The sequence below is a fragment of the Astatotilapia calliptera genome, chromosome 3, assembly GCF_964374335.1.
Source record: "Astatotilapia calliptera chromosome 3, fAstCal68.1, whole genome shotgun sequence".
NCBI classification, from domain to species: domain Eukaryota; kingdom Metazoa; phylum Chordata; class Actinopteri; order Cichliformes; family Cichlidae; genus Astatotilapia; species Astatotilapia calliptera.
The window spans coordinates 55,419,514-55,438,551 of NC_137424.1; the positions used below are offsets into that span (position 1 = coordinate 55,419,514).

Here is a 19,038-nt window from a genome sequence, read left to right on the forward strand (position 1 = left end):
ATATGTTGATGAACTTGATTTAAACTTAATGCTACGTTGCTGTATAAGCTGCATGCAGGACTCTTGTGAAAACCTTTCCTGTGTTTCTTACAACTGGTTGCAGGAAAGTGACATATTTAGAAAGCATAGTCAGGTCGGCAAGTGTTTGGAAAATGACACTTTTTGCTCTGCATGAGCATCACCCAGTGCTGTGTTTACTTCCTTAAGGTGCTCTGCTAGGCCTCTACTCCAGCTGCTTTCAGTTGGTACTTTTCTGTGGGTCTCTCTGCCTTCAGATTTGACTTTAGAGTAAAATGCTCTGTAAGGTTGTGATCAGGTGACTGAACTCGTTTCTTTGCTTTGAGAAACTCTTGGGTTGCTTTTGCAGTAGACTTCACGCTATGAAGCTGTGTCCGATTAGTCAATGAATTTCTGGTTGCAGCATCTTGTTCAAGGACGTTTGCTGCAGCACACGTTGCAGAGACACCTGTGTACTGACACACTGACTGAGCAGCTGCTCAGCTATCAGAAAGTATACAGGGAGTGCAGAATTATTAGGCAAGTTGTATTTTTGAGGAATAATTTTATTATTGAACAACAACCATGTTCTCAATGAACCCAAAAAACTCATTAATATCAAAGCTGAATGTTTTTGGAAGTAGTTTTTAGTTTGTTTTTAGTTTTAGCTATTTTAGGGGGATATCTGTGTGTGCAGGTGACTATTACTGTGCATAATTATTAGGCAACTTAACAAAAACCAAATATATACCCATTTCAATTATATATTTTTACCAGTGAAACCAATATAACATCTCCACATTCACAAATATACATTTCTGACATTCAAAAACAAAACAAAAACAAATCAGCGACCAATATAGCCACCTTTCTTTGCAAGGACACTCAAAAGCCTGCCATCCATGGATTCTGTCAGTGTTTTGATCTGTTCACCATCAACATTGCGTGCAGCAGCAACCACAGCCTCCCAGACACTGTTCAGAGAGGTGTACTGTTTTCCCTCCTTGTAAATCTCACATTTGATGATGGACCACAGGTTCTCAATGGGGTTCAGATCAGGTGAACAAGGTGGCCATGTCATTAGTTTTTCTTCTTTTATACCCTTTCTTGTCAGCCACGCTGTGGAGTACTTGGATGCGTGTGATGGAGCATTGTCCTGCATGGAAATCATGTTTTTCTTGAAGGATGCAGACTTCTTCCTGTACCACTGCTTGAAGAAGGTGTCTTCCAGAAACTGGCAGTAGGACTGGGAGTTGAGCTTGACTCCATCCTCAACCCGAAAAGGCCCCACAAGCTCATCTTTGATGATACCAGCCCAAACCAGTACTCCACCTCCACCTTGCTGGCGTCTGAGTCGGACTGGAGCTCTCTGCCCTTTACCAATCCAGCCACGCGCCCATCCATCTGGCCCATCAAGACTCACTCTCATTTCATCAGTCCATAAAACCTTAGAAAAACCAGTCTTGAGATATTTCTTGGCCCAGTCTTGACGTTTCAGCTTGTGTGTCTTGTTCAGTGGTGGTCGTCTTTCAGCCTTTCTTACCTTGGCCATGTCTCTGAGTATTGCACACCTTGTGCTTTTGGGCACTCCAGTGATGTTGCAGCTCTGAAATATGGCCAAACTGGTGGCAAGTGGCATCTTGGCAGCTGCACACTTGACTTTTCTCAGTTCATGGGCAGTTATTTTGCGCCTTGGTTTTTCCACACGCTTCTTGCGACCCTGTTGACTATTTTGAATGAAACGCTTGATTGTTCGATGATCACGCTTCAGAAGCTTTGCAATTTTGAGACTGCTGCATCCCTCTGCAAGATATCTCACTATTTTTGACCTTTCTGAGCATGTCAAGTCCTTCTTTTGACCCATTTTGCCAAAGGAAAGGAAGTTGCCTAATAATTATGCACACCTGATATAGGGTGTTGATGTCATTAGACCACACCCCTTCTCATTACAGAGATGCACATCACCTAATATGCTTAATTGGTAGTAGGCTTTTGAGCCTATACAGCTTGGAGTAAGACAACATGCATGAAGAGGATGATGTGGACAAAATACTCATTTGCCTAATAATTCTGCACTCCCTGTAAACTCAGCATCATTTAACGGGTGAGTGGATCAGTAGAATGCATTTATGGAGGCAACTATGCGGCTAAAAAAAAGAAGATGGCTGTGCAAGGCTGTGTGTGCATTTACCTTTCTCTACAGCTGTGAGGTAGGCCCGCTCCTCAGCAGACAGCTCCACCTCAGCACGGACAATCTGAAGTGGGATGCGGTCGCGGTACGGCGAATATGTCGCCTAAACCACAAAAACAGAGGACGCCAACATGAGGCAAACTGCATGTAAGTAGCGACATGAACAAAAAACAAAAAAACATATGAGCCAGCTATGTTATTGAACTAATGCACGTGCAAAATAAATTTTCACCAAAGTTGCACCCGTGTAGTGGTGGGTACACAGTTGTTTTGCCAAAATACAGCCATCATGGCCATACATTTAGTTTTTTAATAATTTATTTAAAACTGTTCTTTTTCCCAGAGTGGTCTAACTGTACAGCTTTAATGACTTTACACAAAAACAAGACCTGGGTGTACAACTTATAACTTATTTTGAATTTAGAGTCAACAGTATACATACAGGCTCAAATATATACATACCATTATATACCATTTATATCTGGCACAACTTGCATAATTTTGGCTGGATATTTGACAGCTCTCGGTGGTCAAATGTAAGCCTTGGTGGAGTTTGAAGCATAGTTAATTCGTTTTTAACAGGGTTGAAATCGCACCTTAATATTAGCCTGCTTTATCCACTCTAAACCCACTTCAGGTGTGTGAGGTGAACTTGAAGAATTAGGAGATAGCACTCCTCCTCCATCATTTTATCCACTTTACTACCAGTGGCAAAAAACAGCCCCAGAGCATGACGCTACAATCACCATGCTCGCCAGCTGATGTAGTGGTCTTAGGTCTGAAAGCCTAATTATTACTTCTCCAAACAAACCTCTTGTCTTTGTTGCTAAATAGCTCAATCAGCTGACCATAAACCTTTCCTGCAGATGGCATTTGGCTTGACTATGTGGGCAGCTGCAAATTTCAGTCGAGCCTTGAGGAAAGGATTTAAAGCTGGCTTCACTGTGGACAGTAACCCTGGTGTTCCAGCAGTTTCCAGTTCATGCCAGGCTTAAGCTCTGGTATTTCCTGGGTTGATTCTTAGCATCCTAGCCAATTTGCTCTCAACTGAGAGTGACAGTTTGGGTCTAAGCAAAGTGGTGAAACATCCAAATTGCTTGTTTCATGCAACTGTTTGAACTGATGATCTTGGAATCAGCAGTCGTTTTAAGCTCTTAGTTTTTTGGACATTCCCAGTGTTCTGATGTTTACTCAATCCAATGACCACTGTCAAACAAACATTTTATATGTGTAACGAGCAACTACCAGCTGTAGTCAAATGTATACTTTCCACCCTCTGTTGACAAAAACAGCATTTATAAAAATTTCAAATGTGTGTAAAAATTTGTGTTTTTTTTAATGTCATTAAAGATGTTTGCTGTACAATTATTATTATTATTATTATTATTATTATTATTATTATTCAGAATAGTTCACAGAAATCAGTAAAGGCATCAAACTAATACGAAATTCATTCTTACGATGAGCAGATTTAAAATGACAACAATTTTAACTTTATTGTTAATTAATTGATTTTTTTGTTTAGGTTATTCGGAAACTATACGAAAAACATTAACATTGAAATTTGTGTTGATAATGTATATCTAGAAAGGGTTAATACCATAAAATTTCTTGGTGTAATCATTAATCAGGCCTGTTGGAAATCACACATCACTTATGTGAGGGGAAAGTTAGCTCGGGGAATTGCTGTCGTGGGGAAAGCAAAACAATTTCTGGATAGGAAAACATTGTATGTGTTATATTGTGCTTTACTATTACCATACGTGAGTTATTGTGTAGAGGTTTGGGGAAATACATATAAAAGTAATATTCAGACTATAATCATAATGCAGAAAAGGGCTATTAGACTAATAAATCAGGAGGGGTATAGGGCTCACACAAACACACTTTTTATTAAGACGGTGAAGTTTAAAACAGTGCAAATAATATATAAGGCAAGGAAAGGGATGTTACAAATCCAAATAAGTAAATGGTTCTTAGAAAGAGAAGGGAGGTATAATTGTAGAGGGAAGTGGAAATTAAAATTGCAAAGAGTAAGAACAACATTGAAAAGGATGTCTATTTCAATAGCGGGAGTTAAATTCTGGAATGAGTTACAAGAAGAAATAAAGGTTAGTAGTGATACTAACCAGTTTAAAATAAAACTCAAAAAATAAATTTTAAATAAGTATAAGAATGAAGAAAAGGCAATTAATGAAATGAAATGAAAGCAATATTAGGAAATCTTCTGTCTCTCTTGGCCACTTAAAGGGATCAGAAGCAGTTCTCATGATGACTGGAAAATGAAACTACTACCATTGGATAGTTTTTTTTTTAATACTTCAGTGTATTTTAATGTGTTTTTCTTAGGGCAATGTGCTAAAAATTATTTCTGTCTTTAAGATACAGTTCATCTACCATCATCAATCAACAAGATGCAAGCACACTGAAACTCTCCAAGTGAAGCCTTTCACTCAGGTATCTTCTCCACACACCACTGTAAACCCAGCAGAGTGATGGAGAGGCTGAAACACCAACGTGTCTGCTTTGTGCAATTCAGAACTTCTAACTTTGTGGAGATGAACAAGTTCCAATTACGAGAATGAGGTTAATTTTACAAATCAGCACATCTTGTAAGTTGGTTTCAGGATCAAGAACGAGACTGTTTGACTCACCTTTTTGTAGTACAACTGCGTCATGGGATTCATCTGGCCAGTCTGGAAAAAGGAAGAGAGAGCTGTGTTACTACCACGAGTGGAGCAAAAACAGTGTGAGGTGAAAGACAGGCGTGTGGACGGCTGCACAGGTTTGGTCCAGTTATCATTACGGTCAACAGCTGAAGCCACAAGAGCGGTTGCAAAAGAAAACTCACAGAGGTTAATCGAATAACGTGCAACCCCGAGCTCAGGATTGCGGACACCTGAAGTCTGCTTAAAACCAGACTCGTCAGTTCATGGACATTTTCCACTTGAGGACTTTTGCTTCTGGCCACGGAGAGAGCTTAAGCATTATCGAGGAAGAGCTTTTACTACTGCTGCAATCGTAGCACACAATGCTCCATGAGTCATGTTGTTCACACTGACACAGCACATATGCTTTTTATGACGATCATTTTATTTCTGTGCCATTTTCACTCAATGGTGTTATCATTAAAGGAGAACCATCACCTCATAACTTCAGGTTTTATGTAAAAATATTCAGGCTTTATATTTTCTGCAGGGAAGTAATCTCGTGAACAGCTGTTTCTAAATCTCAGGTACAATCCACACAAGAAACGCTAAAGATAATTCTGCCACTCCACCAACAAAAAACTGAAAAAGGATTTACTCCATGCTCATTTACTCAATACACGTTTCAGATCATCAAACAAATTTAGCATAAGACAAAGATAACCGAGAAAAAAACTGCATTTTTTAAATGCCCCCGCCATTTCAGGCTGGGAAAAGTTTGCAAACCGTTACCGTCTAATTTCTAAATAAAGAATGTCAAAATGCTGCAATCAATAAGTAAGTCTGCACCAATGAGTGCAACTCACCTCTGACACGACTCTTTGCAATAAGGGACTCGACCCACTCAAGTGCAGACATTTTTACATAAAAAGCAAGCATGCCAAATGCCGATGTAAGTTTATTATTATTTGTATGGGAATTTTTTGAATTTCTGTTTTAAATCTATGAGGTTTGCAGCACTACACTGAATTTGCACTTCTGTGTATTTAGATGGACAGACAGCGAATTTTGTCTATTTATAACCGTTGACTGCTTTATTCTCACAGACTTAATATAATTGCCAGGTTGACCCCATTCGAATCGTAACATAACAGCATGCGGACTAGTCTCTCTTTACCACTATCTTGTTGCGCTAAAGCTACTTTGAAGAAGGCAAAAGTGTGACTGGTTGCAGACCTGGTTCCGGTCTTAGAAGGAGCCACTTCAAAAGGAAATGAGATCACAAATTCACTGCACACAGTTACAGCAATAACTGTGCTCTTTCTTTGGTCTCCAACCACAAAATGCTATAATTGTAGCATTGAGCAGGTTCACTCTCAGTGACATCATGTGGAGCAAAGAGTAGAAAAAAAGAGCCTGAGAGCTTTTCGCTCATAGGGACTCCTTCCATATACAAATACAATATGAAGATTCATTGTAGTAACAACACATGTATGACAGAAAATAAGGAAAAACATAACAGGTAACCAACACCGATGTCTTTACAGAAACCATTAAGTAATTCTACTGGATTTACAGTCACTGTGGAAGACTTTAAAAGCAGCAATGAAGACCTAATATCTTCAAATCTACTTATGGCTTCAGCTAATTCTACCTGATACTTAAAGAGAAGCTGACACAATGAGCGACTGATGAACGAGTGGACAGCTGGAGCAGTGCAGAGTAGCGAATCCACATACATTCAGCACAATACACAGCATGCAGGATAAGCCTCCAGTATTAGTGTCTCCAGACTCATTAATACATGTAATCCCCATGAACCACTGACTCCTAGAGAATGTTTAGAAGCTCTTCATATTTGCACATCTGTGCGTGTGATTGTGTATGTTACAAATCACATAGACACTGCACAGTAATTACCCCACAGTTGTTTACTTTAACAGTAAGCATTGAGGATGTTTTCCTACACTGTGTGACATCCGCCTTTAGGTCAGGAGATGCACACGCCTACAGTACAGCCAGGGCTAATCTAAAGAAGGGCATCAAAAAAGCCAAACACCATTACAAAAAGAAGGTAGAAGAACACTTCTCCAACTCCAACCCCCGACGCATGTGGCAAGGACTCCAGACCATCACAGACTACAGGACCACCAAACCCTCCCCCGCATCCTCTGATGTATCCTTCCTCAACGAGCTCAAAAACCTTTATGCTCGTTTTGAGCGAGGGAACCCCACAACCACAACCAAAGCAGACGTGACGCCAGACCACCAACCTCTGACTCTCTCCCCCACCGATGTAGGAGCGGTGCTGAGCAGGATCAATGTCCACAAGGCTGCAGGTCCTGATGGCATCCCCGGGCGTGTTCTCAGAGTGTGTTCTGGGGAGCTTGCAGGAGTGCTCACAGACATATTCAATCTGTCCTTGGCCCACACTGTGGTACCGGCCTGCTTCAAATCCACCTCCATCGTCCCGATACCCAAAAACTCCAACCCATCTTGCCTCAATGACTACCACCCAGTAGCACTCACCCCCATCATGACTAAGTGCTTAGAGCAGCTGGTCCTAGCACACTTCAAATCCTGTCTCCCCCCCACCCTGGACCCCCACCAATTCGCATACCGCCAGAACAGGAGCACAGAGGATGCAGTCTCCATCGCACTGCACTCTGTCCTCTCACACCTGGACAACAACAACACCTACGCCAGAATGCTGTTTATAGACTTCAGTTCAGCATTCAATACAATCTACCCCTCACAACTCATCAGGAAACTGACAGACCTGGGCATCAGTTCCCTCATCTGCAAATGGTTACTGGACTTCCTGACCAACCGCCCCCAACATGTCCGGCTGGATAACCGCTGCTCATCTACCATCACGATGAACACCGGTGTACCACAAGGCTGTGTGATGAGCCCTTTCCTCTACTCCCTCTTCACCCACGACTGCAGACCTGCTGATGGTTCCAACACCATCATTAAGTTTGCAGATGACACCACGGTGATTGGCCTCATCAGTGACAACGATGAGGCCGCCTACAGGGAGGAGGTGGATCGTCTGGCTGAGTGATGTGACAGAAACAACCTGCTGCTTAACACCGAGAAGACCAAGGAGCTCATCGTGGACTACAGGAGGAATGCTGAGCCACATCCACCCATCCACATTAAGGGGACGGCTGTGGAGCGTGTGAGCAGCTTCAAGTTCCTGGGAGTCCACATCTCCGAGGATCTCACCTGGACGACCAACTGCTCCAAGCTGGTCAAGAAGGCTCACCAGCGCCTCTTCTTCTTGAGGACTCTGAGGAAGAACCACCTGTCCTCAGACATCCTGGTGAACTTCTATCGTTGCACCATCGAGAGCATCCTGACCAACTGTATAACAATCTGGTACGGGAACTGCTCTGCCTCGGACCGGAAGGCGTTGCAGAGGGTCGTGAAAACTGCCCAGCGCATCGCCGGAGCACCACTTCCTGCCATGAAAGACATCTACAGGAAGCGGTGTCTGAAAAGGGCTGGGAAAATCATCAAAGACCCCAGTCACCCATCACATGGACTCTTCACCCTCCTGCCCTCTGGGAGGCACTACAGGAGCCTCCGGATTAAGACCACCAGGTACCGGAACAGCTTCTTCCCCACAGCTGTCAGACTCCTGAACTCTGCCTCCTGACATCTGACCCACGTTAACACATGGACTGAACACACACACACACCCACAATGGACAACCGTACCCTCAAACACACAATAATAACATGGACTGAACCACCACTCACAACCACTAGCACTTTATATAGCCTCTGTAGAAACTATCTACACCCTCACTTATCTTAACTGCACTACTGTATAGCTCTGTGTAAATAATCATTCTGTACATTCGATAATTTTTAACCCTACAACTGTTTACAACTTGCATAGTTCCCATTTCTGTATAGCTGTATATCTCAGATTTCTGTAAAGTTATTTATTTCATATTCTGTATAGTTTTTCATATTTATATCCTGTACATAGCCTGTACATAGCTTGTACTCACTACAGCCTGTACATACTTATAGTTATAGAATATTCACAACATACTTCATACCGTGTACATTATAACATACCATAATAGACCCATTTCTGTAATATACTCACATATCTATATTATTGCTTATTCGTTGCCCTGTACCTGTGCATGTGCAATGACAATAAAGTTGAATTCTATTCTATTCTATTCTATTAATAATCCAGCGGTAGGAAGCCATCAGAATGAGAGGGGGAAAAATGCAGATAACAATCTTCACGTGTCTTTGAGTAAGAAAGAGCAAATTAATGAAGCTGCTGGTTTGAATACTGATGTAAGCAAAGTAGTTAAGATCTTACTCGCTAATTACTGCTGTGGTGCTTCTGTGTGAAAGAAAAAAACACAACTCTTTAGTCAAAAAAGAGCAGTTCTGTAAGTCAGGAGAGACAACAGAATGAAAACGGTGGAAATCAGCACTGTGTTACATCTGAATATCATTAGTCACACAAGTTAAACACAGAGGCCAGGGGCAAACTGCAGTCAGCACAGGTGCTCATTTCCAGCTGTTCTCTCAACGGTATAAACACCCGAGGAGGTAAAAATAAAGCACAGACTGCAGAGTTATGCAGAGCTGACTGCAGTAAACAGGGAAGGCTTTTGAGAGCTGGTTCTTAAAGCTCTGATGCCAACAAACTTAATAAGGAACCTTTAATCACCCTTTGCTCGCCCTCGTTTTTAACTGACGGTTGCTCTTTAGAAAAGCTGCCATTGTAAGTGGTGGATCAGATCACCTGTGGCAAACCCAGATCACATTAGTTCAACACTTTAATCTGTGGATGTTCAGTTAGACATGTTTGTGTGGGGCTGGAACTTATCCCAACAGTTAGTCCAACCAGGACAAGTAAACAAATGGTCACATCCATGCCTACACCTAATATAGAATCGACAATTAACCTAACAGACAATCAACATTTAAAATGGCCTGCATCATGTAAGACTAATGTTAGGTGTCTGCTTAGGATAATTCGAAGCTTATTAAGTTACTGATGGCCTAGAGACCAGTTAGCAACCCCTTGAAACATTTGGTCACTAAGGCACAACTAGTCCTAAGTGGTTGGCGACTGCAGTCAGGTTGCTGCCAAGTGAAAACCGGTTCACAAAGAACTGCAGCAAAAAAACATTTGTGATTACTTTGGTTGTTACCACAATCCCCTGCTTACCCACAGTTTGCATGGAAGATACCAACTTGTCTCCAATCACTTGCCAACCAACCATTAAGAAGTCCTAAAAATTGGAAAAATCTAAACCAGAAACGGGAAATCTTTGCCTTCAAAGTAAAAGTTGTGGCACATCATGAAACCACCATTTTTCAAAGGGTGCGACTCTTACTTTTAAGGCAAATGGTTATACTTTCTGGTTTGTGTCACACTTTTCACAATTTCCCTTTCATAGCAACTTCCACAAGACTTCTATACAAAATATATGCGACTTCAATTTTTTTTCTTCCCACTCTCACCAAGTGCTTGGTCATTTAGGAATTTGCATAGTTTGGTTTTTCTGAATTGCTGAAGGGCTTTTAACTTATAATATTTTATACATTTTATATTGTAACTGGCTTAGACATAATTGTTGAGTCTTTAAAAACAACTAAAAATAAAAAATGCTGATGATGAGCTTAATTGTCACATTAAGATAAGAAGAACACTAGTAAGCAACGGAGTTCTTCAAGTTCTAAAGGCTTTAAATGTAGACTCCAGTGATGCTCCAGTCTGTGACCAGCACACAGACTTATGGACATAATCTTGCAGATGATGACAGATATGCTAATGTCACAGATGTGGGTTAGGACTCAGTCTGACACTGTAAAATGAACCTATTATTGCTGCACCGATATAAATCTGCATTTCAACAAGGCTGTAATTGGTTTGGCGACGCAGCAGAGAGGGAAGAAGATGCTGATGGAGCACAGAGAGATATTTTTAGAGGCTCTGCCATTTGAACACGAAGAATGGAAAAAAAAAAGCACTGGGCTTTATTTGGTGAGGGGTATGAGCAGACCTGGTTTTACAACAGTGACTGAGGAGAAAAAAGAAGAAGTGCCTGCTGGTCACAAATAATGATATAGTTCTTGTACTTTGTTCAGGTGTAGCTAATTTCAGAGTTCATTATCTTCGGTGTGTAAACATTAAATGGCACATCTCAGAAGACAATAAAGAGTCAGAACTTGATTGCTGGAGAAAACGGCAACAACAACTCAGTCTGCCATCAGTCTGAGACTGAATGGGGTCAAGTTGGCAATGTGTTTGTGATAATTCAGTGATTAACTGTGATAAATCAGCAATAATCACCAATCTGTTGCCACCTGCTGTGATCTACATACACATAAATTTACATTATTTACATATCCAGCAAGAACATCACAGATTTGAAAGAGAAACTCTTTCAATTCTTCCATAAACAGTGATGTAGTTGCTGCAGGACAGCAATTTAATCATAATTTAACATTCGGTTTGGCTGTGAAAAAAAAAAAAATCAGTCTGTGCAGAATGAAGTTTCCGTTCAGGACAAACATGCAACATGATCTAGAAACAAACTAGAGATAGAAATTACAGAACTGATTGAACTACAGTAAACTGAACTTAAACCACCATCTCACACATGCACCTCGATAAACACACTACAACACTTTTTTCACATTTGAATCAGTAGTAGAGTACCTTCTAGGTAAAAGTACCGACAGAAACAGTTCCAACATAGAAGAAGTGGTTGAAAGCTGAACAATACAAAATAAAGCCCAATAAATTCAGGACTTTAAGACCAATACTGATATTTGGTGATTTACGATAGGCATCCCAGTGTAGCTCACCAGTTGAGCCACATGGCTGAAATACATCAACCTGGGTTTGAGGCATGCTCTTTTTTACTTGCTACATGTGGTCCCTCTCTCCCCACTTCCTGTCAAATCAAATCTACCATGTAATGAAGGTAAAAATGCACAGTGCCCTCTGGTGGACAGTAGACACATAACATGCTTGAAGGGTGTTTCTCCCATCCCGTTTTTACTTAAATTCTCATTTATTGGTCACCGATATGTAAAAAAATAATAATAATAATAAGGTAATATTGGCTAACAATATTGGTTTGGCTGATAATAAATTCCAACAAATATAACATGTTAAAAAAAGGATGACTTTACAAAAACAAATGAATAAAGTTTATAAGCTCTCTGGGTCAAACTCAGACAGCTGCTTAATAAAAACAAGACCAAAAGGTATGCTTGTGTGAATATAGTCATTTATTAAAATTTATCTGAAATGGATAAAAAGCAGCCTAAAGAACAACTGAAACACAGGAACACTGTGTCAGTGATGGATGCATCACACAGCGATAGCAGAGGTTCTTGTTTCCGTCTCATCCTTGAAGACCTTTAATGGAGCTTAAAAGAAGTCTTCAGTGCTGACTCACTGCCCTCATCAGGACACCAAAGATTTAAAATACTCAAAGTCCACACACACACACACACACACACACACACACACACACACACACACACACACACACACACACACACACACACACACACACACACACACAGCTCATCCTGTCAAGTTCAAGCAGTTTGCTTCTTTGGAGAAGAGCGACAAATCACTGGCACAAAGCTACAAGTCCTGAATTCTAAATGTGACCACAGAGTCCACTGTGAACGACCAGGTGTCAGGTTATCTGCGCGCGCGGATAGCCGTGGTTACAAATCAGAGATTTCTTCACCTGAGAGTGACGCAACCGGCTTTCTCTGCTGACACTGTCGCACTTTCACAGTATTAAGTTTGTCATGGGGAAAAAGAAGAAGAAGAAGACGTCGCTGCTGTCAGTGGCCCCTTTATCAACAGTTGACAGACAAATTAATACCTCCAGTTACCACCATTGTCAAGTCAACTGAAAATGACAGTTGCTGACTGGCAGAGGCCGTTTCCATGGTGCTTTGAAGCACAAGCGCTACCGAGGGTTTTTACACTGAGTGCAAGGTCGACCGTCATCCCCAAATCCTGAAAGCACTTTGGTCGTTGCACCTCAGATAATTTATTTCTACGTTAATGAGACTGATTAGGCTTTATTAGCCACACAGGAAGGAGGGAAGAGGAAAACGCCGTGACCTCGGCGTCATGTATGTGTCTGCCCTTTGTGTAATGAGCTCTAGTTTGCCGTTTTGATGCAGCCGATTTATTATGCAATGAATTCATTCACGGCCAGGGTGACCTTCACACCAGTAGAGGACTGGACTGGATCAGGATTCAGGATGTAGAGCGGTGAACCAGTCTGAGCTGAGCTGGACTGCAGCAGACAAAGCTGGACTGTAATGTAACAGAGTGAAAGTGACTTGACTTGCATTAAGTGCAGTTTCATATACTGTGAGTGGGCACTGCCAGGACAGTTTCAGTATGAAGGGTGGGTGAGAAGATGAACAGAGTGTGGTGTCCAGCAAGCAGCTTTTTTTAAACTATTGATTTTGTTTGGGACACCTAACACACATCAGCAAGTTGCTCCTCAAGGGAAAGAGAGCTGAAAAGTGCTGCCCCAAGGCCTTTTATTCAAAACTGAAAAGCTATTGTAGTAAAGTAGCTCATGTCTTTCATCCTGTCTTTTCATGTCTTTATCCCGTCTTCCTTCTCCCACCCCAATCGGTCGCAGCAGATGGCTCCGCCCCTCCCTGAGCCTGGTTCTGCCGGAGGTTTCTTCCTGTTAAAAGGGAGTTTTTCCTTCCCACTGTCGCCAAAGTGCTTGCTCATAGTGGGTCATTTGATTGTTGGGTTTTTCTCTGTATGTATTATTGTAGGGTCTACCTTACAACATAAAGCCCCTTGAGGCGACAGTTGTTGTGATTTGGCGCTGTATAAATCAAATTGAATTGAAAAGTCCAGGAACACAAGTGTGGAAGTGGGGATAATAGAAAGAGATAAGAGGCAGCTGAGCTCCTAACAAAGCTAAAGAGTAAGGGATGGAAACATTATTGTCTTTACCCAGGCACAATTCCGGTTTCTCATGCAAGTTAGCAACAGACTCTCGGACTAAAGCAAGTAGGCAAAACATTTTTAAAAAAGGCAGCGGCATTTGTTAACCAGCCTAGAAGTCTGTAGTGTTGATGTCTGTGAATGTGCTGAGGGTGTTAAAGTCTGTAGTGGTACAGATGGGTGAATGCAGAGCTAAACTTTAGCTCAGTGCAGATTATGGAGAACCAGGAGAAGGAAAAACATCATAGTTTGTCTCCCTTTTATGTAAATACCTCATCAATAATGTAGCTTTCATCATTACTGTCTCTAAAAAACTCAAAAAACAAGACATGTCTGCTGCCGTGCTTTTCTTTGGTTTGCAGCAAGGTTACTAAATCTTAACTAAAGACTAAAAAGTAAGTGTGGGAAAAAAGTTTAAATATTCATAAAATAAGGAAACGTACAAACAATATTACAAAAAGTATTACACTTAGAAAAAAAATAGAGGTGTCTGAGAGGTAACAAGTAAATGAAACTAAAGTGAATGGAGACTAAAAATAAAATAAAAATAATTAATCACAATGGCTCTGGACTGAACATCCAATGTGTGGGCAATAATGCAGAACTTTATTTAGTCACTCAAAGGTTTATTAAAGACCGACAGTCAGTGAGTTGGTTGTAATGGAGCTACAACAGGACAAACACTGCAGGATCCTCCCCACTGGGAAGTTTGCTGTTAAATGGAATAAATCCAGGTTGTTTGTGGTTTAACACTTATCCTACGACTGAAACAATGACATCGCCGTCTTGCTCAAAAGTGGTCCCAAACCAAAACAACAAAAACAGAACCAGGGATGGAAAAACAATGATGTTGATTCCACGTTTACTAGCAGGTCAGTTGGACTCAGAACAAAAGAAATACTATTCATATCGCTGCATTAGAGATCGTTCCATTAAAGATTTAATACATTAACGGGAAACTAGTTTTGGTTGCCATCAGGCTGTGACTGAATCAATTGATAAATAAATATATACAAAAATTAATTAATAAAAAAATTAATCAGGAATTATGTCTTGTCAATTAATTTCTCTTTGCTGTAAGTTCAGGCAGGACTCCCAGATGGCGACATCACAGATTTAATGTAGGCACGGCTATTTTAGGGGACCGGTTTAATTTAATGTAGAAACCCTTTATGGGCGCGCGCGCGCGCGCGCGCGCACACACACACACACACACACACACACACACACACACACACACACACACACGTTATCGATAACCCGCTCACATATTAAAGGATGGATCGGTGCAGGCTCACTCCATCTACTGAGGGACCGTCACCAATTAAATAAGATTATAACACAAAATGAACCTAAAAGAAGATTGATCTAATTAAGTTACACTCTCTCACCAACCGATGGGAAAAACGTGTATATTTTAGCTCCACGTTTCACAGGCATTCATTTTCTCGTGCCACATATATCACACTGTACACGACTGGGAACATTTTTTTATCCGTACGCCTCATTTTTCTTGTTTTTCTTGCGGGCTGTTTTGGGGAATAATCTGTTATATCCTCCTTCACGGTTGTTTTGACAGCCAAGCGGTGCAACAAATTATGCTTTTCATGCATCCCAGTATAGATGTTTTCCTCTGGCAGGTCACTGTGTGACAGAGAGAAGCCAGAAGCTTTTAAATCTCACCAAAAAACCCAACAAAAATACCCACAGCAATTTCGCCATTCCCTGCCTCGGACTACTGAGCGAAGCCTTATGTTTACTGCTGCAGAGCTCTTGCTGCCCCTTTGCTAATTAACTTGTCTCCCCCCCCCCAGTAAGAACACAGGCAGAAACAAACACACAGACATGCTGACTCTGCTGCAGAGAAACAGCAGTTTGCTGATTTAGCTCATTTCTGCAGTTGCGTCTGACTTTCTGGCTCCCCTAACCTTTAGGGGAAGTTCTGAAAAAAATAAAAATTTAAAATAAAATTCACTAGAGATTCAGTTATTTAACTTTTATGAAAACAGGAGTTACACAAATCACGTCTTACTCATGCTTAGCCGAGCGGCTAAACAAGAATATTGTGCATTCACAGAAGTGGAAGTGATGGGATCTACTCGTGCCTGCAGGTCATTGTTGATGGCTGAATTATGTGGCTGGGTTTAACTCTGCAGTGGCGGGCGGGCAGTTGCTGGAATGCAGATGCGTTTAAGATCTGCATAGCGAGGAGGAATTTATGCTGACGGCTTTACAACGCTCTACTGACTTGTGGTACAGCACTGCAGATAAACCCTCTAACTCACCTCCTATCTTGCTCCTTTGCTCCCTCTTTCTCTCCTCTTGTATTTTATTTTTTACAAAAGTTTTTCACCACCCACGGCACACATCCATCTATCATTAACTCCCCGCCCGTGCTGCTTTCCTCTCTACCCTGAACTGTATTCCCTCTTCCGATCTACCCTCATCTCTTCTCTCCTGCCAGCTTTCCCACCTGCGTTTTGTGCATGCAGCTATTTGTAACCACTCTTTATTTCCTCTCTTTCTTATCTGCCTCCCTCAGACGTCTCTCCAGCCTGAACATCCTCATTTTTCACTTCCTGCATCTTCTTGTTCCTTCATTTATTTTTTCCTTCTTTCTTTGGCTCTTGTTTCCATCTCACACTCACTTCTCCTTACACTTCTAATCTTTCCTCTGTTTCCGTCTCATTGCTTTTGGGTTGCTGTTCCCATCTCGCTCTTCTCTTGGCTACAGCAGAAACAATCCTCCACAGCTCTGCACGCTTGGCCCACTCTCTTCTTCTCTTGCATTTCTTAAATCGTTGTGCTTGTTTACAGTGATACCACACCATCATCCCAAGCTCTTGTACAATTTCCTTTATTAAGACGAATAAACAACAAATGAATTGATGCAGGAAGTTGCAACAGTCATACTGGGTGTGTGTTAAAACAGCCTGCTTTGTTTACCATTAGATCCTCATCGTGCACACTAAGTGGACTACAGACAGGGGCGGAGAGCTCAGGTCTGCTGATAACAATATGTCACCAGTTACTGCTGCTCTGAAGTGCTGATGGGAGTTGGTCCTGGCAAGCGCCTGATGCAGCACAGCCCCAATCTGCAGAGATGCTGCTCACTGCCAGCAGCACGTCACATGAACAATAGTGGCACTGCAGGCTGCCTCTCACTGTAAACGGAGCCTCCAAACAGCAGCATGACCTCAAGCCCCGAGCTGCAACCACAAAGGCTGAGAAGAGGCCGGCATGGTGTAAAATGTCCTCTGATGCAGGCGTCCTGTCGTGTTTGTTTGATTCCCCAATAAGCTGAAGCTTTGCAGCTTTTTGAGAAGTCAAACAAACACAACAGGGGGAACCAAAAGAAATTCGACTGTACACAGAACACTCAGACTGTATGGGGAACAATGAAGGAGTATTAAGGCCACATTAAGAAAAAAAATATTGATAATTTTGAGAATAAAGTTGAAATATGGAGATTAGAGTTCTTGTTTAAAGGGAAAATGGCACAGCTGCTATACTCTCTACAAAAGTTCTTAGTTGGACTTTGTTTCACTAATACTAATGAGTTAGCACATAAACACAGTGTGGTGATAAGAAAAAGGATGCTGAAAGTGCAGGAAGTTGCATCTGGTCAGAAGTTTAAAAAACAAACAAACTTGGAAGAGTTAGTCAGATGTGCACAAAATGAAATGTCCCTATGAAATGGACACATGCAAGGTTATCCATGGTTACAGCCTCGTACAATAAAGAGGATATATGATGTATCAACACACGATAAGGCGCCTGATCTACAGGGCATTTTGTAGAGGGTACAGCAGCAGTTTGTCTTAAAACAACTGTAATCATAGTTTATGTTGCTTTATAAATCTTTGCACACAGCGCTGTGCTTTTGCTCTCGCTTAAAAGCCCAAACTTCACTCACTAATTATTTCAGCTCCAGGCAAGATGATGTGAGGCTTTGGTCAGCAAGGTCTATCCAAAGGAGTGTAGGATGAACTTTTAACAAGGTTCCTGTCTGCACTCATGCAAAATCCCTCCACTGTCGCTTTTGTGCAGGTCTCAGGAGGCGTACCATTCTGCTGTTCACAGACCTCCCGTGGTGGAGGCTGCAGCTAGCTTGGAGCAACGGTTCCTCTTGTGAGAAAGGCATCATGGGTAAAAAGACCCCCAGTATTTTGCCTGGTCCAAGCACTAGACCCCCAGCACATCAACCCAAACCCATTTCCCCACCACTGATTTATTTTGCTCTCAGTTTAGTCATGTTTAAAGTTCGAGGAAATCACTGGTTTCGCACCAAATCACTGAAAGCACAGCTAAGTGCTTACTATTCGTATGGTTTGTAGTCTCAAGGGAGGTAGTACGCACTCCATCTGTTTGTCTGTTCGCTTGAAGCATCCACTGTTTTCAAGATATCATTCTGAGATTTTGTGTGATGGTAGAAACCAACAGCTGATTTAATTTAGGTGAAAACTGGGTCACACCAAATGTGAAAAATCTGTAAAACTTTTATATTACCAGCAATTTTTAGACTTAACAATATACTAGGCCTTGAGGGACGCAAGTATCTAGGTTGGCTAAGCATTTTACCTTTATTGATAGGAAGCAAGGTCAAAGGTCATCTTTAAAACAGATTTCAAGAAACCCAACTGAGTAATATGAAAGTAATGAAGAGAGCGTTACAAAACTGTTTATTTTTTCAGTATAAAGTCCAGCAACTTCATAATGATGCCATGATGTTTCACAAAATCAAATAACGAATAAATGAATAAAATGTACATTTTCAAGTTTTTACAGCTTGTAGAAGCAAAAGATTTCAGATTTCTTCTCCAACTATATGGGCAAGATAATAAAATACACTGTTTTAGTACATAATGTTTCAAGATCAGGGGTCAAAGGCCAGCATGTTGCTACAAAAGCAGACTGATGTTTTAATTAAAAACATCAGAACATCAACATTTTATTACAGCCTTTGCCCTTCAGAGGGAGTTGCACTCTCTCACTGCTCCTGTTTAGTTTAGTTTGTTATTTTAATTGTATGTGTTAGGGAAAATGTTCTAAAACACTTCTTCAGTAAAGACTCAGAGAAGAGAAACACACAGAACTTCTTGCTAGCAAGGGCAGCCTCCAGACTGAGAGACTCGCACTAAGAAACTGCCCCGGTCTTTATTTATACTTCAGTGTGTGTGTGTGTGTGTGTGTGTGTG

General features: G+C 41.4%; 1 protein-coding gene across 1 annotated transcript in view; it reads right to left on the bottom strand.

Annotated features, from left to right (window-relative positions):
* trpc5a (transient receptor potential cation channel, subfamily C, member 5a) overlaps window positions 1-19,038 on the bottom strand; it is a 195,619-nt gene that overhangs the window by 98,699 nt on the left and 77,882 nt on the right. The window contains exons 2-3 of the mRNA XM_026163141.2: window positions 4,843-4,884; window positions 2,189-2,291 (exon numbers count right to left, since the gene is read on the bottom strand). Of these exons, the coding sequence (XP_026018926.1) occupies window positions 2,189-2,291; window positions 4,843-4,875 (136 nt within the window). The 5' untranslated portion in view covers window positions 4,876-4,884. The remainder of the gene's footprint in view (window positions 1-2,188; window positions 2,292-4,842; window positions 4,885-19,038) is intronic.